The sequence below is a fragment of the Crocuta crocuta genome, unplaced genomic scaffold (genome assembly GCF_008692635.1).
Source record: "Crocuta crocuta isolate KB4526 unplaced genomic scaffold, BGI_CrCroc_1.0 scaffold25, whole genome shotgun sequence".
NCBI classification, from domain to species: domain Eukaryota; kingdom Metazoa; phylum Chordata; class Mammalia; order Carnivora; family Hyaenidae; genus Crocuta; species Crocuta crocuta.
Genome location: NW_027532015.1, coordinates 1,478,745 through 1,505,269, shown reverse-complemented (window position 1 = coordinate 1,505,269; position 26,525 = coordinate 1,478,745). Strand labels below are relative to the sequence as shown.

The following is a 26,525-nucleotide window of genomic DNA, read 5'->3' as shown; positions in this document are numbered from 1 at the left end:
ATTACCCTTAGTTTTCTTTGAGGGCCTCAACCCTTAAAGAAGTTCTCTTATTTATTGATTTGGTTGATGATTGTCTGCACCAGGTGCTGCTTGCCCATATTCCCACCCGAACTTGAATTTAAGTAAGCTCAGTGAAAGCTGATTTCAGATCTGGTCTGCCCTGTGGGTGACTATTGCTCCAGTGCCTCTGGTAGTGTAGGGCACATCTCTGTTAAATCGAATATGACAAGAGGTGAAAAGAATGGTGGGGGGAGGGGACTGGGGGTGATGGGCACAGAGGAGGGCAATTGTGGGGATGAGCACTGGGTGTTATATGGAAGTCAACTTGACAATAAACTATTTAAAAAAAAAGTAGTGAAAAGAATGGTAGATAAAACCTGCTAGAGGATGTCAGAGAAGGAGGAAATTTCATTGGGTAAGGCCAGTAGAAGAAACATTAATGCAAGTGGTATATTTGATATATGTGTAGAGAGAAGTGAAGGATTTTCATAGGCAACAGGAAGTCTGGAAAATAATTCCAGAAATTGAAGTAGCATAAACCAAGAAAAGCTCAGTGGAAACTGAATAAATAAGTCTTGAGAGAACAGAAGGCTTATTGGCCTCTTTCTACCTCTTTATTTTTTCTCTTTAACCTTAAAAAAAAGTGCTTGCTTATTTATTTATTNCTCAACTAATCAGATCACAGAGTCGTGAACCTGAAAATCAACAAACACATGTCTCTTAGTGGCCTCAAGAGACATAAATGTGACATAAATTGTGAACTAAAAGCCAAGCACTTTCTTCGTAGAAAAGTCCCTCAGGTCTTACACACTCTTATTTTAGACACCAAAAAAAAAAAAAAAAGTGCTTGCTTATTTATTTATTTATTTATTTATTTATTTATTTATTTATTTATAGAGCACAAGTGGGAAGGGGCAGAGAGAGAGAGGGAGAGAGAGAATGCCAAGCAGGCTTCACACTGTCAGCATATAGCCTGACATGAGGCTCCATCCCATGAACCTGTGAGATGTGACCTGAGCCAAAACCAAGAGTTGAACACTCAACCAACTGAGCCACCCAGGTGTCCCTCCTCTGCAGGTTTTTGAAAGTAGGCCTTCTGCAGCATCAGCAATCTGTTTTCCTTTCATTTTCCCATCCTGTTTTTTCTCCACCCAGTTTCCTAGGCGGTCTCAGGCATATCTGCAATGGGTTTAATTGTGCTTCCCCAAAAGCCATGTTGAAGTTCTAGCCCCCAGTGCCTGATGATGTGACCTTATTAGGAAATAAGGTCTTTGCAGATATAATTAGTTGATGTCAATTGGAGTAGGATGGACCCTTAATTCTATAAGACTAGTGTCCTTATAAGGAGAGGGACATTTGGATACAGAGAGAGGGAGGAGAATGCTATGAAATGATGGAGAGAATGATTGGAATGATGTTCTGCATGCCAAAGAACACCAAAGATTTCTGGCAAAAACCAGAATCTAGAAATAGGCAAGGAAGGAGTGTTTTCCACAGCTTTCAGAGAGTGTGTTGCTCTGCTGACAACTTGATTTCAGATTTTTAGCCTCCAGAACTGCGAGACAATACTTTAAGTTGTTTTAAGTTACTTACTTGTGGTATTTTGTCATGGAAGTCCTAGGGAGACAATATTTAAGACCATAAGTGCCCCAGCTATGCAAATATCTCCCACAGCCAGCTCCTGCCTCAACCTTGCTTCATGTAGTGACTCCCACGTGTCGTCATTGGACACTAGCCACTCCTCCCCGGGCCTGCTGTTTGTATCTGTTCCCCGACTATTCCCTCAGGCACCCATGCTTAAACTCGTGCAATTAGTTTCTTCATCTTCTCGCTATGCAGCCTGGCCCCTGAAGTTTCCCAGCAGAACTGTTGTGTAGCTATGTTGAGACCACTTGTCTAACGCGTATTCATCCAATTCCTACTAATGTTCACCAGGATCACTGCAGTCATTTAATTTTTCCCTTTGCTGTCTCCTTCACTTAAACCATTGGGTTCATTTGTTTTTCCTTTTTCCAACCCATTGCGCACACTGCCCATCTACTGATGTTCTTAGAGCAAATCACTAATCATGTCAATACCTTGTAAAGAATGCTTTAATGATTTCCATGGCCCATGAAAGAATACTTAGACAACCATACAAGGATTTCCAAATCCCTGTTTCTACTTTTGACTTGTTATTACTTAAATATGAGCATTCCATTTCTTTGCTGGGAATTTCTTTCCAAACTTAATTGTAAAGTTGCTTTCTATTCTAGTCCAATGTTACCATTATCAAACCTCTGATGTTAATGCAGACATTCTCCCCTGTGGCCTTCTGTGTTACCTTGTTCTCATTGTCAAGGACTGTGAGTATTTGTGTAGATATGTCTTTCTGTTACTGAATGTGAGATGTGAGCATCTCACAGGTAAGGCCCAGACCAAGGCTTCATCTTTATTATTATTTATTATTATTATTTTAGCGAGAGAGAGAGAGAGAAAGAGAGAGATCTTAAGCAGGGTCCATGCTTAGTATGGAGCCCAACATGGGGCTCAATCCCATGACCCTGGGATTGTGACCTGAGCTGAAATTGAGAGTCAAACACTCAACCATCTGAGCAACCCAGGAGCCCCAAGGCTTCATTTTATAGGAGCCATTCAGTAAATAAAAATATGAAAGGATGGTTAGAATCAGTGTGTGGGCTTTAGGCAACACAAAACCATTGCATTTTTTTTCAGTCACAAGAGAGATAGGATGAAACACACTTTAATTAAGATTAACCAGCCAGAGTCATAGAGGAGAGACCACAGATGGAGAGAGTGGAAGAATGACGACTAAGTTGGCTGGTATTCCAATAGCTGAGAAAGGCTAAAAATCTNTTGGAAAAAGAAAAAAAAAAAAAAAAAAAGAATAGACTGAAAGGCATTATAACGAAAGAATCTACATTGCTTTAAGATGATTCAGTATGGAATGTCTGGGAGGGAAGGGGGTTAAAAAGTTTCAGACACAGAGGAAGAATAATGGTGTCACTACTTGAGCTGAGAAGAGGAAGAGGATGGCCAATTAGAGAGGGCGTGGGGGTAAGTTCAATTCCAGACATACTGAAGTCTGACATGATAGCTGGGTATGCAGACAGAATTACCCAGCAGCTACAGAAAGAGAATCAGCACTCTGCAGACGATCCAGGGGTGGGGATTTGAATCAATTTCCTCAGTAAATTTTAAAGAGGGGCGCCTGGGTGGCTTAGTCGGTTAAGCGTCTGACTTTCGCTTAGGTCATGATCTCGCGGTTCGTGGGTTCGAGCCCCGCATCGGGCTCTGTGCTGACTGCCAGCTCAGAGCCTGGAACCTATTTCAGAGTCTGTATCTCTCTCTCTCTCTGACCCTCCCCTGCTCACGCTGTCTCTCTCTCTCTCTCTCCTAGAAATAAATAAAAATATTAAAAAAAAATAAATGTAGTGAAAAGAATGGTTTAACTACTTCCTGAAGGTTGCCCATTATTAATAATGGAGAAGTAACTCCAGAAACTTCCTCTTGATTCTCATAATAATGTATTATGAGTTCCCTGCATCTTACCAAAACCTTGCAAGAAACACTCTCATTATTAAAAGTGTATGTTTGAGGTCCTTCTAAAGAGGAAAATCATAAATTAGCCCAAGCGGGCGGAATGTTGCTCTCCAGGAGCTAGCTTACAATTTAAGAGAGCATGCTGGCTCCCTCACATTAAACTGTACAAATAGTAAATGGCAGGAACAAACATAAGCATTTTTATGATTTTCAAATAAAAAGCAGTTTTTTCCCTCAAATTATTTATACAGTGGGAGTCCACAGTCATCCTTTCCAGCCCAGAGCTTGCCTAATCCTTCCATTATTTCTACTTCTAATTTTTTCTCCCTATGTTGTGGTAACATGAGGCTGAAGGGCAGAAGAATTTCAGTGTGTACACATATGAGTGTTAATGTAATTGTCAAATGAAAGCTTTTTTTTAATAAATTTTTTAAATGTTTTATTTATTTCTGAGAGAGAGAGAGACAGTGTGAGCAGGGGAGGGTCAGAGAGGGAGACACAGAATTCGAAGCAGCTCCAGGCTCTGAGCTGTCAGCACAGAGCCCGACGCGGGGCTTGAACCCATGAACTGTGAGATCATGACTTGAGCCGAAGTCGGACGCTCAACAGACTGAACCATCCAGGCGCCCCAAATGAAAGCGTTTTAATGGAACTTTATGAAAGAAAGACCTTACCCCTAGGTATTGGTAAATTTGCTAGATGTTTGGCTCCTGGTTCTCATCAGATGAGAAGAAAGGTCCCACCGTGAAATTCAAAACCCCAAAACGTCCTTCTGTGTAAGAATGGCATTCTCATGACCACTTTTAGGTGCTCGCCGCTCTTTACTGCTATCGTATGAAATCAGATGTGTGTGCACACATGCATTGGAGGAAGGACTCAGAAGAGCAAAATCATCGTCTTGTTTACCTGTGAAATGATCGTGGCTATTCCTTTTTTCTTCCCTTTTGGCCAAATAATCTTTATCTTGGAGATAATTAAGACAAAATGCATCTGACAAATAAAATCAGTATAGAGCCCCTATTTCTTGGCAGCTCTTGTGGCCACAGCTGAAGCTTTCAGAGGTCTTTAAAAACCATGGCAACAAATGCCTTTGAAAGGTAAGCAAAGGTTCCAAATGTTTTTAATCGCTGGTGTTTTTTATGTTACCACTTCAAGCGTTCTTCTTCATTTTTTGTTCATCTGATTGAAATTAAATTTCCAATTTCCCTACTAAGTGGTTCTGTCCTGGTGATGGCATCGATGATTTCCATTAAAATGGTAGAGTTTATGCCCGTATATAGTGGTTAAACATGTCAACTATTCCAGTGGAAAGCCCTATTTATGAGTGGCAGTAATTTCACACAAAAATTATACATAGTCTTTAGTTGGCACATTTTCAAAGGGCATCGACTACTCCTCAAAATTATGGGCTGACACTGTTGTTATAAAAGCTACCAATGGTGGCCCGTGGCCCAATCCTGCCCAAATTTCTTTCCCCTTCATAGAAAGCTGCTTTCAATACCTTTAAAATGCTATGTCCTTTTAAAGAGCATGGCCTGTTTTCCTGATGCTCATTCAGAGAAAAGTATACTTTGAGTTGTAGGCTGCTTATTTCTGAACAATATATTCTACTTTACTATTTCAGATCTATGTAATAGACTATATAGATACGATAGCCTGCTTTTTTGACTGAAAAATAACATTCAAGAAAAATCCGTTTCACAAATCTATCATCTACTTTGTAAAACGTTTTCTTACTGTTATGTTAATTCTCTGCTCATCTGCAAACCATGGAGCAGATTTGATATTTTTAAAGGAAAGAAATGTTTTCCTTGAGAGAGAATATAGAGGGGGAAATATGCCTGTTATTTCCCCACACTTTTCATCTTCCTTTAGCTGGAGTACATGTTTTCAGTTGCGATGAAATAAAGGAAAAAAGAAGAAAACAATTTAATTGTTGATTATTAACTATAATGTCTCTCTACAATAGGCACTGTTGTATTTTCTTTGAGAAAGAGTATATGGATTTAAAATTGTATCCAAATGAACATCATTTTTATTTGATTCATTTGGCAGTTTCAGAATCATGTGTCATGTATTAGGAAATATGGAGTAATGGGTGGCTAGAGTACATTTATAAATATGAATTTTTTGGCGATTGAAATCTAAATACAGTGACCTAAGAGAATGGCTACACCACTTTAGTGTATCTCACTAAGTGCGCAATATTTTCCTTATACACCAGTACAAATTCCTGATTGTTTTGTTCCTTTGACACGTTCGAGTTACTAATAAGGGAATTCACTTGAAAATTACTTCAGTGCATTTGCCATTTCTATTAACGAGTGCCATGGTGGTACCTTATTGTCACCGTAATAATGGTTTTCCCCTTTATTTTTATTTTTTAAAGTTTTTATTTATTTATTTTGAGGGAGAAAGAGTATGTGTGCCCGTGAGCTGGGGAGGGGCAGAGAGAAAGAGAGAGAGAATCCCAAGCAGGCTCTGCACTGTTGACACAGAGCCTGATGCGGGGCTTGACCTCATATACTGTGAGATCGTGACTTGAGCCGAAATCAGGAGTCAGACGCTGAACCTGTTGAGCCACCCAGGTGCCTCATTTTTTGTTTTGTTTTGTTTTTGATTGCTAGGATGCTGATTTCTCCAGGCACGCCTTCCCCCTGCACAGACACCTGCAAACCAGCCCTGTCTACCCTCTAGCTTGTGCACAATCCCTTGCACTGTCTCCTGTGTTTATGAGGTTAATTTGCTCCACATCTTCACCAAACCCTCTTGGGATTTGTGTTTCTTCACCTGTGGTATCTGGCACATGTCATTCTCTCCCCTTTTCACCACCCGTCCTGACTTCTAAGGACTGTAGTCTCTCTTTTACTCGACTCAGGCCTCGTTTTTCCTTTCCTTACTCTTCCCAGCACATGTGTACACATCCACAGACCTCCCTGCTCGAGCTCCTCACAAATGTAAAAGTATAACCCAGAGACCCTGAAATCCAGTGAAGGATTCAGCTAGTACACAAAGGGAAAGATTGTGAAATACATATTACACCACAGAAGAGCTAAACTCTGCACTGCCAGAGACAGAAAAACGGGATACAGGGACACAAGAATATTTCAGAAGATAATGTTACGAGTTGAGAGGAAGGAGCAGACATGCTGCTCTGGAGCAAACTCAGAGACGTGGCGAAGGAGATGTTGCTTGAAGTGGTATCTGTCCCGGGCGCCTGGGCGGCTCAGTCGGTTAAGCGACCAACTTCAGCTCAGGTTGTGATCTCATAGTTCACGAGTTTGAGCCCCCTGTTGGGCTCTGTGCTGACAGCTCAGAACCTGGACTCTGCTTCAGATTCTGTGTCTCCTTCTCTCTCTGCCCCTCCCCCATTTGTGCGCTCTCTCTCTCTCTCTCTCTCTGTATCTGAAAAATAAATGAAAACATTAAAAAAATTTAGAAAAAAGAAGAAAGTGGTATGTGTCCCGAGGACCAGGCCGGAAATTCTGCTTCATTGTAAATGTACCATGATTTGTTGTGACTGCACCCTCCCCTCTACACCTTCAACGCTATGGAATGTTACATAGTATTTTCGAAGAGGATGGCTGTTTTGATATTGTAACATATTTAAAATGTTTTTTTTAATGTTTACTTATTTTTGAGAGAGAGAGAGAGAGAGAGGAGAGAAAGAGAGAACGTGAATGGGAGAAGGGCAGCAGAGAGTGGGAGAGCGGATCTGAAGCAGGTTCCAGGCTCCCAGCTGTCAGCACAAAGCCTGACACAGGGCTCAAACTCACGAACCATGAGATCATAACCTGAGCTGAAGTCGGACGCTCAACCAGCTGAGCCACCCAGGTGTCCCACTATTTGTAATATGTTTTTTAATTTTTTTTTTTTTAATGTTTTATTTATCTCTAGGAGAGAGAGAGCGAGAGACAGCGTGAACAGGGGAGGGTGAGAGAGAGAGGGAGTCACAGACTGAAACAGGCTCCAGGCTCTGAGCTGGCAGTCAGCACAGAGCCCAACGCGGGGCTCGAACCCACGAACCGCGAGATCATGACCTAAGCGAAAGTCGGATGCTTAACCGACTAAGCCACCCAGGCGCCCCTGTAATATGTTTTAAAAATGTAATTCCACATGTATATCTGTATCCCTATTAGCAATAAATATCCAGAGGCTGATAATACTTTAGTCATCTCTAGCATGTAATGTTTTATTTCAGCTTACTTTTGAAGTTTGACATGAGTGATGTTCATAAATATCTAAAGACGTTGCTCTGTAGTGATATATAATGCAGCTGCTCCAGAAGTAAATACATTTGACATCTGATGTGGAAAGAAACAGTTTTTCCCAATGTAGGAGGCTCAATGTAGGCTCATAATTTTTTTAAGTTTATTTATTTATTTTGAGAGACAGATAGAGATAGAGTGAGTGAGAGAGGGGCAGAGACAGAGGGAGAGAAAGAAATCGTAAGCAGGCTCCATGCCCAGTGTGGACCGTGACGTGGGGCTTGATCTCACGACTCTGGGACCATGACCTGACTTGAAATCAGTAGTCAGATGCTCAACCAACTGAGCCACCTAGGCGCCCTGACTTCATAATTTTTATGTTTGCAAACTTCTTGATATTTTTCCTGGGTTTAGCTTTATGAGATATTTATGAAAATGGCCAGAGACTTTTGCTTTCAAGAGTTGACATAAACTTTCCAAATGTGAACCATTAGTAGGTGATAAACTTAGATACATCCTTTAGTTTCTAAAAGCATGGCAGTAAACCTGATCTTGGAGAAGGAAGAAAATGGCTTAGCTAGTTTTTATCAATTGTGCATAGGATGTTTAAAAGATTTCATTTCCCCTCCTTCTGTTCTTTCTATACCACTTTATCTTAAGGTTGGTACTATCGATGCAGTTGGTGTGAACGCACGGTGTGAATCCAGATCTCAACAATGGGCTTTTTTCCCATTCTGCCGCCTGTTCTGACAGTGTCCTCCCTGAATTTTTGTGAATCCAGGGGAGGGACAGGGGAGCAAAGTGCGTGCTGGCTTGGCTTTGGGGCTGAGGGGCCCTGCTCCTTTTTTCTGCTCTTGTTCTCACATCTGCTTACTGAACCAATTAAGGGCATCAGAGTCACAATCCCTGATTTTGGATCCACTTTTCCTAGAAATGCAAGTACTGCTAATAGTCGTATGGACCATTCTCTGCTCATAAAATGCTTCTTAAGTGGCCACTTTTTCTGAATACGAGACAGGAGAAAGAGCTTGAGTGAAAGGTATGTGAAAACGTATGTGAATGCAGCCTGAGTGAAAGTGTATGCAAATACATACGCGAGTACACACACTTTGGTACACACATAAACATGCATATTCATGTACATATATACATGTGTACGTATACCTCACTCTCTGAGTGATAGGATTATGGCTAAATTTTATTTTTAGTTTGCTTATCTACTTTGTTTTTCTGCAATTAGCCTCTTTACTTGTATAATAAAAATATTATTTTAAAAATCAGTGTTGAAATTGATGAACTGATTTCACACTAGTATTTTCCTTAGTAGAGAAAGATTGTTATGTATCCTGCAAGTCTTCATACTTTATTTTCAATGTCTTTTTTCTTTGTTTGTAAGAGGACAAGTTTGCACTGAAGTGCAGCGTTCATCTTATTATTTATGAACCCAAGTGAAATTGCATCAGGAGGACATTAGGTAGCTGAGGCCAACAAAATATCATTTCTTCTGGATTGTTGAGAAGCTATGACAAAGGAAGAGAAAGAAAGGATTTGCATCCTTGATAAAACACCAGGGATCTAGGTCTCTGCAGCAGCCGGCCTCACCAGCAAGGATGAAATATTGGAGTCGGCCAAACAGTGACTGCGTCCTCTATCCATACATGCCAGAGAGTGGGACCCAGCCTTGTGCGGGGCTGGGTGTTCTCATTTGTTGAATGATGCTGCACAGTAACAGAAGAACCTTCCTGAAAGGAGGAATTGCAATCCTAGTGCCCAGAGGTAGGGGCTCTTAGCTTCCTTTTCCTATTTCTCAAGTCCCATGACCTTCACGAGGCTTCTTTGTGTTACCAAAGGATGTCCTCAAAGTCTTACAATTTACTCATTCAAGAGCACTAGGATTAGTAAGAGTTTTTCCCCTTTGATTTGAATATGGCAGTACAGTCATTGAAATTCAGGAAGTTTTGTGTTGGAATGTGGCTTTTATCCCTTGGTGTCTAGTGTTTAAGGCACTAGACTATGTATGCATTAGAAGAACATTTCCAAGGCCCTTCAAGAACAAGGAACACTTTGAAAGGGAATAAAATTTGAGGGCCTGCCCACGACAGTGGTTATACTGTTCCGCAGTGCTCCTTAACTGAGAAAGCACGTTGTGACAAGCTTTCACGCAAGGAGTGGGGCTTTCCAGTGCATTTGCATCTTCCATTTGCCATAAAGCCCACACACATTTGAACGGACTACATACATTAAATCAGTCTGGGGACAGCGTTTGCTCCTCACTTTGATTGTCTGCCTTTTGCCGTTCACTCCTGGTGCCAGGGGCATGGGATACAACCGATGAAACAAAACCTTAGCAATTCATTCTGCTCCCACTTCTTCATTTACATATATATATAAAGTAGTTGGGTAAAAGGAAAGTCATCTTGAAGTAGCTGGAAAAACTGAAAGCAAAGAGTATCTTTGCCCATTATCTTTGACTGCATTGGACTAATCACTGTAATGATTCCATTTTGTCTGTTTGTTATAAAAAAAATCTACACCTTTAAGAAGGCCTTGGGATAGGCAAACCATGAGAGACTCTTGAATGCTGAGAACAAACAGGACTGATGGGGGTGGGGGGGGAGGGGAGAGATGGGCATGGAGGGGGGCACTTGTAGGGATAGCACTGGGTGTTATATGGAAACCAACTTGACAAAGTATTAAAAAATAAAAATAAAAAAAAATAAAATGAAAAAGAAGAAGGCCTTGGGATAGAAAACTTCCAAATGACAAGGAGCTGACCGTCTGCTTTTTGGGATAAACTATCTGAAGTCCCAGGGAGTTCTGAGCTTTGCATTGGCTCCTGGCTACCCCAGTTCAGGGTCAGTAGTGCAAATGTAGAGTGCCTTATCTGCCCTGTGTGCCCGGGGAAAAGGTGTTTTCTTCTTGCCTTGAATATTTTGTTGCCTTAACTCTGAGAAATATTCAGAGTGTCTTAGTGATTTTCTTTTTTAGAGATATTAAATTTTCTCACTTGACTTGCATAAAGCTGGAGCTTCTTTATCCAAATTTAGTTTTTGAGGCCATTCTCTATTTTATTTTATTTTTTTCTTTCCTAATTTATTGTCAAGTTAGTTTCCATATAACACCCAGTGCTCATCCCAACTGGTGCCCTCCTCCGTGCCCATCACCCCCTTCCCTTCTCCCCCATCCCCATCAGCCTTCAGTCTGCTCTCAGTATTCAAGAGGCCATTCTCTTAAAGCTCTTCATTTTTGCTTTGAGAAGGGAACTCTTAAAATACTGCTACTGCTATTAGACTAGCCCCTTTGGTCTTGCATAGTCTGCTTGCACATGGTGAAAGCCAAGGTGAGAGGTAAAGACAGTTGGACGGGACCAAGGAGCTGTAGAGGAGCATGGGATATGCAACCTGGCAGCTGATAGCGGTCCTGCTTGGGGTGGGGGGAGACTGCTGTGCCGGAGGGGAGGCAGCAGTTGATTTGGATCTGGTAATGGAAAACAACAGACTGGATTTTGAGGGAGGGTAAGGTGTAATTCTGAGATGTTGAGTCAAAGATGCTCGAATTAAAAAAATTTGTTTTAGGGTCGCCTGGGTGGCTTAGTCGGTTAAGCGTTCGACTTTCGCTTAGGTCACAATCTCGCGGTTCGTGGGTTCGGGCCCCACGTTGGGCTCTGTGCTGACTGCCAGCTCAGAGCCTGGAGCCTGTTTCAGATTCTGTGTCTCCCTCTCTCTCTGACCCTCCCCTGCTCATGCGGTCTCTCTCTCTCCTAGAAATAAATAAAAATATTGAAAAAAATTTTTTTTATGTTTATTTTGAGAGAGAGAGAGAGAGACAGAGTGGGAGCAGGCAGAGAGAAAGAGAGGAAGACACAGAATCTCCCTCTGGGCTGACAGCACAGAGCCCGACGTGGGGCTCCAACTTGTGAACCGTGAGATCATGACCTGAGCAAAAGTTGGCTGCTTACCCAGCTGAGCCACCCAGGTGCCCTTTGATTTTTTTTTTTTAATGATGTATTTTGATGACTGAGCAGTAAGACTGGGAGTTGAATTTGAGATGTGTCCTGACCCACTACCCTGCTCCTTGACCAATTCCTATTTGTTGTTAGTATTCTATCTGTGAATTAATATATTACTTTCAATTGCTTCCTTTTTTTCCCCCCTAAGGAGTGGGGGAAAATAATAAAATAGCTAAAATAGCTTTGTATTTTAAGTAGAAACAGGATCACTCACACCTGGTCTTTGTCCTGTTTGGGACTGCCCTTTTGCTTAAAACTATAACTGAATTAGGGATTGCTGTGATTTATAGTTCATGGTATGAAGTCGTTTAAGTACTTAATAGTATATTTAAAGCGAAAGGAATAGAAGTTAAAGGCTGAATCATTTACCAAGAAATAACAGGTCAGATTAATTTATTTCTGCAAGACTTAGTGGAGATTTGTTCCTTTCTTCAAAATCGGTTTTGTTTCAATTACCAATTAAATGGAGTGAACTGTTATAAAAAGGNGGGGGGGGGGGGGGGAGCAGGGAGGGGACTGTCTGCTTTGTACCTGGCCATATGGCAGTAAATTCAGAAGGGGTCAGAAAAACGGGGCTTGCTTCTCATGAAGTCATACTTTTTGTTTTTTCACCCATGTTTTTCAGCTTTCATGACTTACGACATAAAAAATAGCATGACTATTTTATTTTATTTTATTTTGTTTTGTTTTAGAGAGAGCATGAGCAGGGGAGAGGGGCAGAGGGAAAGAAAGGGAGAATCCCAAGCAGGCTCCATGCTCAGTACGGAGCCCAACATGGGGGCTCAATCCCACGACCCTGAGATCATGACCTGAGTCGAAATCAAGAGTCAGATGCTCAACTGACTGAGCCACCCAGATGCCTAGTATGACTATTCTTTACCTGAGTGTATTTTCACGTTTTTAATCTGGGTCCTGGTTTGTCACCATTTATAAAGGATAGCTAATAAAAATAATTATCACATGAGACTTTGCTGTACAATTAAAAATTGCCATAAAAATATTTGAGTCATCATTAGTCTGGTTTCTCAGCTGTGCAGTCTCAGCAAAATTATTTCACGTATTAGGCAGATCTTCTCATTTCCAGTGACCAAAATTAAATTCAAAGTAGCTTCGGGGTGGGGGTGGGGTCAAAGAATATGTTTTGGTGGAAGAATACTTGAGTGTCTTGGCTACCAGCGATTGTGGCAGGGATGCAGCCGGACCTGGGTGACCGCGATCCTGTCCACCCCAGCCTTGCCTCTTCTCCTGTGTGCCAGCTTCATGCTCTCCACCAACTTCTGTTTTCCCTAGAGGGAAGCAGGGCTGGTGACAGACAGCCGCCAAGCCTCACGTCCTGTGACACTCTTCCAGTTATCAGATGATAGGTCGCAGAAGGGCTCTGATTGCTCACCTCTGGTCAGGGACACACCTTTTCCAGAGAAAAGGATAGCACTGTGAGCCAGACACCCTTGGTTTATACCTGATGTCTCTGAACTTCCACCTCCTTGATTGTGACCCAGTGATTTCTACCTTGCTGGACTGATACAGTGGTTAGAGATTATGCTTAGTCTGTAAAGACTCCTCCTCATCATTTTTTTTTTAATGTTCATTTATTTTGAGAAGGGGGAGGGGCAGAGAGGGAGGAAGAGAGGGGATCCCAAGCAGTCTCCATGCTGTCAGCACACAGCCTGATGCTGTGCTCGATCCCATGAACCGTGAGATCATGACCTGAGCTGAAATCAAGAGTAGGATACTTAACCGACTGAACTACCTAGGTGCCCCAAGACTCATTATCATTATTACCTCCAACTGGTTCTGTCAGTTTCCTCTAGGATCTCTCTCTCTCTCTCTGCCCTGAAGCTAAGCAGGGCAAATACCTTAACATTTCATTATTTTCCTAAACCTAAAAATTCTTTCTCATAGCCAGCACCTGAAAATTAATTAACATGTCCACCGCAAAACCAAAGAAAGAGAGTCACAGATTTGAAAATTTCTCTGTGGATGTCTGCTTCTTACCTGTGCTCTTAAAATTTTTTTCAACGTTTATTTTTGAGAGAGAGAGAGAACATGAGCAGGGGAGGGGCAGAGAGAGAAAGGGAGACACAGAATCTGAAGCAGGCTCTGGGCTCTGAGCTGTCAGCACAGAGCCCGACACGAGATTAAAACCCACGAACTGTGTGATTAAGACCTAAGCCGAAGTCGGATGCTCAGTCGACTGAACCACCCAGGCGCCCCACGTATGCTGCTTTATTTTAGGAATGTCAAGCTTTGGAGAGCACAGACCTTAGGTCTCTTAAAGTATCAAGCACAGGTATCCTTTGTTTTCCAAAAGTTCCTGTTAGGCCACTTCTTTTTTATGAAAGACCTATTTAGTAATAGCTTTTATCCTAAAAGTGAAAATCCCCTGTAGACTGTTTTCAGTTAGCAAAAGCAGATGGTGGTGTAGGTCTTTCATACAAGCGATATGGCTTTAATGGAAACTTTTGGAAAGCGAGGGGCACTCTTTCACCATGTTGTCTTATGAAAAGTTTTATAGGAATGCTCTATTTTTGGATGGGAAGGGTCAGAAATCGACCTGCATCTTCTGGGATACAGTGCAGACTCTAAATTCCTCGAGGGAATGAATTTTTTTTTCTGTTACAACACTTCTTTTTGTAAAAATTTTTACCTAGGCTTCCCTTACTTAAAATGTCCTTAACAAAAGAGCAAGTATAGTGTTTGCCTTGCATTGTATAGAGTTAGAGGTTAACACCTTTTAAATTAAAACTCACTTGATGTGTAGATTATTGAGATGGGTGAGTCTATAAAGAGCCCATTTTAAACCTTGCTGTGTCTTCGATAGTGACACCAAAGAATATAATCCCTTTCTATTGAAGCATTCCCGAAGAGCGGGCTCTCCTTCCAGACTAGCCTAGAATTTTTTAGTAAATGAGAAGAAAAAAACAACTTCATAATAACCTTTATAATTGCCACTTGAAAATGGGAATTTGGAGGGACACCAAATTATTAATCAGTAAAAAGAGAGTAGGTTTCAAAAAGGTAATTATACCAAATTTAACACCTCTTGAAATATATTCTGTTAAATAAATATAGTCTCTCTTTCCTGTTCTTATTTGTAAGCATTGAGGATAATTCAGGTACTTTGAATCAGAGATCAGAGTACAGATTGGCTTAGGAGTTTGGGGCTTACTTCTGGCTATACACGACTTTTGTCCCATATCTTCTTAGATGGGAGAGATAGCCGTATTCTCCTTAAAGCCCAGAAGTGAGTTATTAGTGTAGTTTAGCGTTTCTCAAAGAGGCATGTTATGACTTCGCCACATTCCTGGACAGTTAGGGCTGCAATTCTTGGTTGCTTAAAAAGGTGTCTGCATGTATTTTAAGGAGCCCGAATACGTAACTATTTTTCTTACAGTTTTGCTTGCTTTTGCAAGCTCTAGAATAGTTTCCGGCCCTGACAGTTAGCCTTATGCTGACTGGAGTGAATTTTTTTGATATGACGAACTGTTTTGGATGATTTACACTTGACTGCATAAATGTAGCCCGGCAAGTTCTATGATGTGACGAGAATTATTAGTTCAAGGTAAAAAAGGATTATTTAGCTACTAAGAAAATGATAGGTTATTACAGATTGATTTGAGGGTATTGTTCAGGCACTCTCCCTACAAATTAGAGCTCTGCCAATCTAGAGATTTAGTATCATTATGATTAATATCGATGGCTAACGTGTAGGGAGTACTTTCCCTGCACCAGTTACGGGTTTTATACACATCATCTCATTTAATCTTCCACGAAATCCTAGGACGCCAGCTCTGCAATTGCTCCCATTTTATAGGTGAGGAAACTGAGGCATTTAAGAAATAAAACCAGTATTGAACCCAACTAGTTGGAAGTACAGAACCCAGTGTGTTGTATTGACTGTTGTGTTCTATTGCTTCCCTCCAGGACAGAATCCTTTTAAAAGGGACACTGGAAGTGAAAAGTGCCACTAGAGCTGGCTCCTTGTCCCACTAGGTTTAAAGGCAGGGGGGGCGCCTGGGTGGCTTAGTCGGTTAAGTGTCCGACTTTCGCTTAGGTCATGATCTCGCGGTTCATGGGTTTGAGCCCCGCGTCGGGCTCTGTGCTGACTACCAGCTCAGAGCCTGGAGCCTGTTTCGGAGTCTGTGACTCCTTCTCTCTCTGACCCTCTCCTGCTCACGCTGTCTCTCTCTCTCTCCTAGAAATAAAATAAATAAATAAATAAATAAAGGCAGGGAGAGGAGGGTACACAGTTGGCTGGGGTCAGTCCTGCTTGGCAAGGGGAATGAGGCTGTTACCCTGTATTGGCAGAACCCGAGATACCCCGTGTGCCTTCTTGTATCCTACCTGGCAGAGGAGAAAGGTTAGTGATGACTTTACCCTCTATATATATGGAGAGGAGACCTAGGTCCCTCGGGGATAAAGGTTTGGGTCAGCGCAAAGCACGGGAAGCCAGGCCCAGCTGGGGCGGGAGGAGAGTCACAAATTCTCGAGATGGCTTTGTGACAGGAGCAGAAACAGACCGGAGCCCGTGTCTGTGGTTCGGGTGTCTGCTACTTGTTCTTTGCTGGGCTTCCTGCAGGTCAAAAACCACAGCTCACGCTTCGCCCTTTTCCTATTCTTTATAAAAGAAGCATGCTAGTTTCCCCTTGCTTCACGAGGTTCTGGTGGTTAAACTTATTACTTAGTCTGTGGGCTGCAAAGTAGGGAGAAATAATCCCCGGATTGGGGGTGGGACCAGAAAAAGAATGAAGATTGTTCATGCCAGGCTGGTTTTGGTTAGAAATTTTCAGAACACCTTTTTTATTATTATTAAAGCCTCCCTAGAAATACGCATGTTAAGTGTTAGACAGTACAGTGTGGTACATGATGAAAAGGTCCGGCCTTTCTCTGGTCCTGTACCAAAATCTGTTCTTCCTTTCTTGATAGGTAAACACTAGTAATAGTTTCATCCAAAAAATAAATACCCCCCCCCCCCCATACACATACACGTACGTTTTGGATCTATAAATAGCATTATACTCTACGCTTTATTCTGTGAATAGCTTTTCTCACTGAATTATATATGTTGGACATTTTTCCATATCAGTACATATAGGTCTCATTTTTTTAAATGGCTATATTTTAGTCCATAGTAATTGATATGTTCTCTTGGCACAAAGTTTTATGGTGGGCCAAGTGTTTGCATATATTATCTGTCTGGGCCTCATAGCAGCGGCTAAGGGAGGTCTCAGACAGTGAAGAGGGATTGCCTGGTTCACCTGAGATCCCGTGACTCACACACACCTAGATGCATACACGGGTCCAGTGCTTCTGAGCCCTGTGACGTTCTCCAGGTGTGTCCGTCATTCCTTCCATTTAGTGCAGCAGCCACAAATGGAGAAAAAACCTCAAGCAAAAAAAAAAAAAAAAAAAAAAAAAAAAAAAAAATCACCAAACTTGAACCTAAGAAGCCAGATGAAAAGGAAGTATGTCCCTGAGGAAAGTGAGAAAAGAGAATGATTGAAGTTTTTAGAGAACAGATTCTTCTTCCCTTTCCGTTTAGAGATGAGACCTGGAACAAGAATCCAACGGCTTAGCTTGTTCAGAGCACTCAGGCCATCTTTCTGGAGGCTAGTTCTTGAGGTTGGGTGGAGGAGGAGACTCTAGATTTTTCCAGGCTCTCTTGTTTTCATTAACTGGAATGGGGTGTGGACTAGCAAGTACACAGAGGAGCCCGAACACGCTTGGAAAATGAGAAAACTCTTTTCCAAGCATTGTGGACTGGCTCTTCTGGGGGAATTCTCCTCCTAGGGCAGCCTCGCCACATGGATTTGAGCCGTCTGGATATCCAGGACGTGTGGATTTAATATATTCCCATGTATTTGCTTACTGAGCATCTAACATTCATCCCACTTTTCGCTGGGCCGCTGGGCTACTGCATCATATGTCGGAGAAACTATCCCCCACCATGAGCCCTAGAAGACACATTAGATTATCTGTGCTAATCTGGGTTAAAGTTACCACACGAATAAGTATCAGTAAATACTTGTCTCTAGGCATAGTTTTTGTTTTACCAAACAACCATCATGTAAAGGTTCATTGGCAAGATAATGAGTGACCCCACTGGTTTCTGCTTGTTGGGAGAGATTGTTATTTAAGCTGAGAATGTAGACTAATAGTTAATTCTAAGTCTGACAGACTATCTTTGGGGCTTATCTCCTCATTTTTGAAGCGGACTTAAAGATAAAAAGGGAGTAACTGAGCTCATGTTAAAATGTGCTGGACGAGTCTTTTGACCATTGAAACAGATCTCCTGCCTCTTCTTTCATGACTTTTATCAGGATGCTTTGGAGGTGCCTGTCTAGGGACTTCATTTTGGAGGGCTTCTGACGATGAATGAAACCCCTTATTTAGTGGTTAGGTGGCCAGAAGCTTAAAGGACATTCACAGTCCTTACCACATCAGATCTTAGTAAGCCCGTCCTTTCCCTTCTCGTCTACAGCACTGCAGCAGCCTGCCCAGGAGCGGGAGGGTGGGACAATGTGCTTCTTAGCGGTTCCAGAAATCCAGGGCAGTAAGCGCAATGCTGCTCTGGATCTCTGAGTTCTCGCTCTCTTGCTCTGATCACCAACCCATTTCCCTCTTACTTGCGTCCTCAGCATTGGACAGGAACATTTTGAAATAATTCCTACTGCTTTTGGACACCAGTGTCTGGACTTTAAATGACTCCAAGTAGGAGGAAAGCTTGGGAAACTCTCTGGAAACAATTGAACAGAGCAAAGGTCCGTAGGTGAGCTGAATGCTGCCTGGCATTGAACTAATCACACACTGGTTGTCACAGTGCTCCCTTTTGTGCGATGCTTACCTATTGTCCCAATAGGAGCAATTGCAGAAAGTCCTTTCCTGGGCTGTGGACGGCTCTTGATTATTTGTTGAGCCTTAAGAAGCATTATTGAAACTGGTTCATTGTCTCTGGTGTATTACAATGAGATGGTGGTCACTGATTTCATTATGTTTCCCTTTATTGCAGCTGTTGGTTTGATCCTGTGCCAAGTGCTTAAAACAATTGTGGTTTCGCAGATGGCAAGCAAGGCTGGACAAGGAGAGAGGGATCGGGTCATTGCCCTGGCTAAAATTTTTAGCAGACTGGGGTCTGACAAGGGCAAAGAACGGATTTCCTCTTTGTTTTCCTTTAGAAAAAGAAACTTTCCAGGACAATCCTTTTTCCTAGAATTCCTTTAAATGTTGTTTCCTTTAAAAATATCCTTAGATGCAAATAATATTTGTACTTCGCTTAAAAAATAAAGGCAAACTGCCATTTGAAGGTGGCTATTGTCACTGGTAAGACATAGAATTGACTAGCTGCAAAAATATAATTTGGGCTGCGTTATTAAAGCATGGCGTTTTTATTTGCATGCCATTACATACAGATGTGGTTGTGAAATAGTTCAAATCATGGCACATTGGATGTCCTCACTGGATTTTTAGGAATGTGTTCACTGAGACAGCCAAAGTCTATTTCATTTTGCTTGGCTCAGCGCACTGGCTGTAAATCAGAGAATATTCACTTTAATATCTGAGTCAAAATTTATTTCCAAACCTAATACTGCAGTTGTTCTTTTACAGAAAGTAAATTTCTTATTTATTTCCTCAATACCTTGCCTCCTGCTCTCTCTCTGTTTTATACTAGAATGTGCTGAAAGATTTTCCAGGGAGATTTTGATAATATATACCATTATCTACTGATGGATATATCTCATGGGATTAATCTCTCATATCTTTAACTTTGGGAGTCTTAGGATTCACAGGTTTAGAAATAATTTCATTGCTGCTTCTGAAATGTGCTCCTAGTGATATAATGTAATTATGCTAGGGGAAAACGTTTTGATAATAGTTTAAAGTGTTAACGGTTTTTCGACATCTGGCTAGGTGTCGGTATCAAGTTCTTTTCAAGGTGTGAACCCTATGGTGGGGTTCCTGGAGTTACAGGGTTTGATCATGGCCCTGCCTCTGGTAGCCCTGTGACCTTGAGCAAGTTAGTTAATCTCTTAGGGTCTCAGTTTCTGCTTCTATAACATGGGAGTTACAATGACCTGACTTGTCAGTTGTGATGTTTAGATGAGATAAAGGGCTAAAGTCACCTGGCCTGGCGCCTGGTCCAAGCAGAGCACGTGGCCACTGCTGCTGGCCAGTCCTTGGGCCCAAGGGCATTTCTTTAAGAGGAAAATCTGAACAGGCCGACTTAAAATGCATATCTTTGATTTCTTTTCCTGCCCTGCCCCACGGAGATGCTTCCTATACATCCAACTTCATTTTTAAAAGTTGTGGTAGAACATACATAACATGAAATTTCCCTGAAATTTCCATGAAATTAATCACTTCCAGTTGTACAGTTCAGTGGCATTTAGTAATTTGCGTCATTGTGTAACTATCACCACTTTCCATCTCCAGGGTTTTTTCATCATCCCAAATGGAAACGCTGTACTCATTGCCCAGTACATTCCCCATTTCCCCCTTCCTATAACTTCTGGTACCTTTTATTTTATTTTCTGTCTCTAAGAATTTGACTACTCTAGGTACTTTACATGTAGTTGGAATCATACAATATTTGTCCTTCGGGTCTGGCTGATTTCACTCTGCATGTCTTCAGGGTTCATTTGTGTTGTAGTGTGTATCCAAATTTTATTTCTTTCTAATACCCGATAAAATTCCATTCCATGTATATACCATATGTTTTATCCATTTATCTGCCAATGGACATTTGGGTTGTTTCTAGCTGTTGGCTATTGTGAATATTGCTGCTGTGAACGTGGGTGTGCAAATATCTGTTTGAGTCTGTGCTTTTAGTTCTTTTGGGCATATACCTAGAAATTGAATTTCTGGGTCATGGGATTTCCAACTTGATTTTGACATGTCTCCAAAGGTTCGGCACTATATTCATAATAGTTTGTTGGGTAGTTGTGTTTGTTGGTGTGCTGCTGAAATCTCAAACACAACGTGTTTAAAATTTTTCCACACTTCTTCCCAGCCCACTCCCCAATTTAGATCCTCTTTTTTGATACATGTTAACAATCAAGTTTTGAGAGATCTTGGCGTAAGCCACCAGAATCTTTGACCAACTCTTCCCATTCCTCCTTCTGTAGCCCTATGGATTTGGCAAAGCTATTTCAAGCTTTCTTACATCTTCCCTCTGCTTTGCCCACTTTACTACTCAGAGATGATTAATGCGTATTTTGGTATTTTTTTTCCTCCTTGGCATTACCTTGAACATTTTTAATCCTTCATTTTCTACTGAAAATCAATACTGGTTTTTATTAAAATTTCTTTGGAAATCTCATTTCTACAACAAGTTCTTTTAGGACCAAGTCTTCCTCTCGTGGACCTGAGTTTTGGGGTCCTGAGGTGTGGCAGCCATTGCTTTGTTTGGGGCCATCGACTTCTCAGTCATTCCTTCTTTCAGAGAACCCCACCTTGCCCCCCCCTTGGGAGGCCTGTGCTCCAGATAGGACTGGGTGGGGGAGGCAACAAAGAGCTTTAGCAACTTTCTTTTGGACAGATAACAAATAATTGTTGAGCTCCACTGTGTGCCTGAGAATGTGCTGGGCACAGGATAAATGGTGATAAATAAGACAGGTATAGTCCATCCCTTGTCAAGCTTAAAGCTACCTGAGGATCGTGACAAACAGTTAAAGTCCAATGTAGAAAGCACCCTGAGAGAATAAAAGCTAGGCATCACTGGAGGGGCAGAAAGGAATCCTAGAGGAATTGATGTCTCGATTGACACACCTCAAAGGTTCCTGGGAGTCCGTTGAGCCAACAGTAGGGAAAGTCTGTTCCCACAGGAAGGAATGGTGTGTGCTGAGTCCTGAGGCTGAGAAGGAGCATGGTGTGGTTGAAAAGAAGGACACGGTTACACGGTTAGAACTTACAGGCTGGTAAGAGATAAGGCAGGAAAGGAGGGAGGGGCTGATCAGGAAGAGCTTGGTAAGCTGTTTTAAGGCATTTAGATTTTATCCTTAGAGCTTTGAGGAACACCAGCCTATGAAAGCAGGGTAGCGCCATGGTGGTGTGCGACTTTAGAAGAGTCACCTGGTGACACAGTGGGGAATGGTTTGCAGGGTAAGGCTGGAGGCAGGGGGTGGCTTCGTGGGCTGGAGATGGTATGAGCTATGGTAGGGATGGTGGGCCCAGGAGAAATGGACTTTGCTTTGAAAAGGAATTTAAAAATAATTGATCTGATTAGTGTGTGCATGTGCCTGAGGGTTTGAGTGAGGAAGCGGGTATAGAATCTTGAGTCACACCACGTCTCAGGCTGTGTGTTGTGGCGGTAAATAGGATGTTGATGAGGAAAGATGACTGACAGTCATGTTTGCGACACATTTGTTTTGACGAGACTATGAGAAAATCAAGTCTAGATGGACTGTGGGCAGGTAGGTATATGGGTGGGAAGCTCAGCAAAGGATTTGGTCTGAGGTGTTTGCTAGAATACGCTGAGGGGGAAGTGTGGCAAAAGGAAAGATACACAAGGTTAGGTTCCCTTCAGGCTACTGCTTGTTTTGGTTTTTATTTTATGTTTTAGCTTCATTGAAGCATAAGTGACAAAATTATAAAATATTTATAATGTCTACCTTGTGAAAGGATTCCCTCCACTGAGTTAGTTAACACATCCATTACCTATTTACCTTTTGTGTGTGTGTGTGTGTGTGCATGTGTGTGTGTATGGGTGTGTGTGTGTAGTGAGAATGTTTAAGTTCTATTTTTTGAGCTAATTTCATTGATAACAATACACTGTTATCAATTATAGTCACCATATTATACATCAAATCCTCAGACCTTATTCTTCTCAGGACTCCACACAAGTGATACCATGCAGTATCTGTCTTTCTCTGTCTGGCTTATTTTACTTAACATAATCCCCTCCGGGTTTATCCATGTTGTCTCAAATGACAGGATTTCTTTATTTTTTAAGGGTGAATAATACCCCAATATATTTATATAAAGACCACATTTTCTTTGTTCATTTATCTGTCAGTGAACACTTAGGATTGTTTCCATACCTTGGTGATTATTAATAATGCCTCTATGAACGTGGTAGTAGAGATATCTCTTAATGATGTCATTTCCTTTGGGTAAATGCCCACTAGTGGAATCACTGGATCATGTGGTAGTTCTATTTGTAATTTCTCAAGGAGCCACCATATTGTTTTCTGCAGTGGCCACACTGGTTTACAGTCCACCAACAGTCCCTCCTCACTTGCTCGTTTTAATTTGGTCTGTTTTATATTTCTTTTGAATCTCTGATGATGGGTCATTGGTTATTTTTGTAACTGGCAAATGTAGTCTTTCTATGTGGTGGTAATAACCCAAAAACAGCTGCTACTGACGGAGAGAAAAACAGGAAGGAAAGGAAAAACAAAAAGTCAAGAGGAAGAATCCCAGAGACGTGTGACGAAAAGCTGCGTGTGAGCCCATATGCTGGCCCAGGAGCTGTGGGTTGGCCAGGTGGCTCCTGCTTCCGGATGCCTTTCCTCTTGCTCCTCTTGCTTTCTGCTTCGGGTTCATTCATCTATGTTTCTCTCCACTTCTAACTACTCAGTCCCCACATTAGTCCAAAAGCTTCATTTTTACATCTTGGCCAGCAACAAAATAGTGATTATTTCTCTGAAACTTCACCTGAGCCTAACGTCTTGGCTTTGGTGTTTTGGACTTCACCCAGGCCTGTGTGAAAGGCACCTTGGGGCTCATCTGGTCACAGGTACAAGGAGTTCTTCAGTGTGCTCACACACTGTATGTTTCAATTCATACAGTTGGTGTGATGTTGTTTGTTTGGGTTTTTTTAAATTAGCTCTACTTCAATGGATTTTCATAGGCATTGTTTTCACAAGACCAAAGACTAAAGTGTGAAATGAAGTTTCTTCTTAAAGAAACTAAAATCAATTGCTTTAATTACGTACCTTTACCAAGTTATCCTCAGGGAACAAAAAACTACCTTGTTGTTTTCCTTCTTTGATGTAAGTTGAAGACTTGCAAATAGTTGTTAATGGTGTTTGTTGCAGAAGAGTTTGTTTTAGTTGTATATTTCCAATGTGTTACCTATACATTTTTTTTTCTTGTTGCCAATTTACCAATTCTAAATTTTCAGGTAGTTGGGAGCAGGAGAAAATCCATTTTGTCACCAAAGGCTTGCATTACAAACATGATTCTGCTCTGCATCTACTTTCTTTCTTGTTTAGGGATGAATTCAATTGCACAAATCCAGTGTATTTTATCAGTTGAACATGTCAGTTCAGGAACTTCACTTGGTTCTATAAAGATACACATCTACAATGGATGGCCAATGCAAACACAACATTTAGCCAATTGGTCTCTGACCCCATTTGGTTCCCTGTCTTCTGGCTTGCAAAACAACTGTTTTTGGGAGGAAAGCAAATCAAAGTTAATTCTTGGTTTGAAAGATCGTTGCCTGTTTTCTTCTGAGACGTAATGTAAACTCATTTTTTTTTTTTTTTTTTTTTGGTGTTAAAATAAATCAGCGGTTACTGCATAAACATCAGAGGAGACCAAACACAGAAAGTTTCTTTGAGGTGTCAGAAATCTGCATCTTTTGCTTAAAGTTAATATCTGTCCTGGTAAATTTTGTTTCTGGTTCTATTATTTCCTCGGTTTGTCCCTGTTAATGAGGGTGATTCTAAACATAATAATTGTGCCTGGATAATTGAGGCAGTGTGTGGTCTCCTACTAAAGTTGTCAGTTTACAATTTTGCGGGCTAGTTTGCTGGTTTCTATTATACAAAAGAAGAATGTACAAGTTAATTTGATATGAAGCTCATGGATATAGTAATTTTTATAATGTATATCTAAAGATGAAGAACCAAGTTTTATGAGACCAACCTTTCTTGTAAAGCCCCACCCACCCTATTCTAATTGAGATTGACCCTTAAACTGAATAATGAACTAAGAGTTCTGTAGGTAAAACATTTCACTGCAGAGGTGTCTGGGTGGCTCAGTTGGCTAAGCACTAGACTTGATTTCCACTCAGGCCATGAGCTCATGCTTCCTGGATCCAGCCCCTCATCAGCTTCATACTGATAGCGTGGGATTCTCTCTCCCTCCCTCTCTGCTGCTCCCCAACTCTCTCTCAATATAAAAATAAACACACAAAACCCCCACATTTCAAGATGCATGTTGCATCTTGCATTTAGTGAATGGGAAAGTGGAGGCACAGATAATCTGAATTACAGGGTGCAATATTTCTTCATTTTTCTTTTTTTGAGAATGGGAAACATTTTAAAATAGCACACATCATCTCCATAGTCTAAATTCAGGTGTAAGAATTTAGACTTCTGTATGTGGACTTCTTCATAAACCCATGGCGATATTTGTTAATTTGTAGAGTTTAATGTTCTGCACACTATAAACCAGACTTCTTTTGAGGGATAATGTTGGATGGCATGAATCTGCAAATAACATTGGGAAGCCACGTCCTGAGGGGTAGAAAGAACACCAGAATGTTTTTTATTATGGAAGCCAAGGGAAAAGCATGTTTCAGGAAGAAGGGAGGAATTGTCAGATGCTTCTGATAAGTCAAGTATGTTGTGGACTGAAATATCTGTTGAATTCAGCAATAGGGGTCAATGGCGGTATCAGGATTTAAGTCACGTTTGTGGGACGGCTAAGGTAGAAAACAGGCTTGGGTTGAGCCATGCAGGAGAGCTGAGGAAAAAGCAGACCTCAGGTGTGTAGACATCTCTGAGGAGTTGAACTGAGAAGGGATGTAAGATGGAAGTTTGAGAGTGATGTGAGATCACGGGAGCCCTTTCTTGTGGGACAAAGTCACACGTGATAAATGTGAATGAGAAAGAAGCATTTGAGCAGTAGAGATTCTGTAAACAAGAGGGAAAAGAAAGAGGATTAATAAAGAAAGAGGATTAGTGAACGGTAACAGCAACAGTATTTACTGAGTACTTACTACATCCGGGGCACTCTGGTAAACCCTTGACATGTATTTTCACATTTCTTAGAAAAATGCCACATAGTGGGCTCCATTACTTTCTCTAGGAGAGAGAGGGGTAAGTGAGATGTTAACTAATATGCTCAGCTTCCTCCAGCCAGTATGTGATGGACTAACTTCTCAACTTAAGGACTGAACTTTGCTGCCACTCCAGCTCAGCACCTTGGACTTGAATTTAGGTGTTCCAGGCCGCATTTGAATACCTCCCTAAAGATCCTTTAAATTATACCATAAGAAAGGCCACTTTGAAACTCTCTGAGAGTTCCAACAGTTTTATTCCAATGATCTTAGCTAGCAGCATGGGTCATAAAGGGAAAACAAGGAAAAGAAAAACAGGAAAAAAAAAAAAAAGAAAAAAGCCTTTGTTGAGAAAGTGTGTGAATGTATATGAAACCTTGTGCGTCCCAATATAAACTGTAGGAACTGAAGGTGATTCGCCCAAAGAACTCCCGAAGTGATGGGCTGAGATGAAAATCAAGTCTAGGAGACTTTTCCCCACACTGAGAAGGGCGGGAAAGGGAGGGCGTGCAGAGGGAGCAGCATAAACAAGTGATAGGTACACACCCTCCACGTGGCTTCCTGTCGATTCCGACTGGCTCTGTTGCTTGAAATGATGTTAATTCTGTTCTCTGCTTTTCACAGGACATAATGACTACATGTGTCCGGCTACCAACCAGTGCACCATTGATAAGAACAGGAGGAAAAGTTGTCAGGCGTGCCGGCTGCGGAAGTGCTACGAAGTAGGCATGATGAAGGGCGGTAGGTACCTGCGGGC

At 41.6% G+C, this 26,525-nt stretch overlaps 1 protein-coding gene across 1 annotated transcript in view; it reads left to right on the top strand.

The window, feature by feature from the left end:
- ESR1 (estrogen receptor 1) overlaps positions 1–26,525 on the top strand; it is a 256,559-nt gene that overhangs the window by 39,778 nt on the left and 190,256 nt on the right. The window contains 1 exon segment of the mRNA XM_077776008.1: positions 26,393–26,509. Coding sequence (XP_077632134.1) covers positions 26,393–26,509 — 117 coding nt within the window.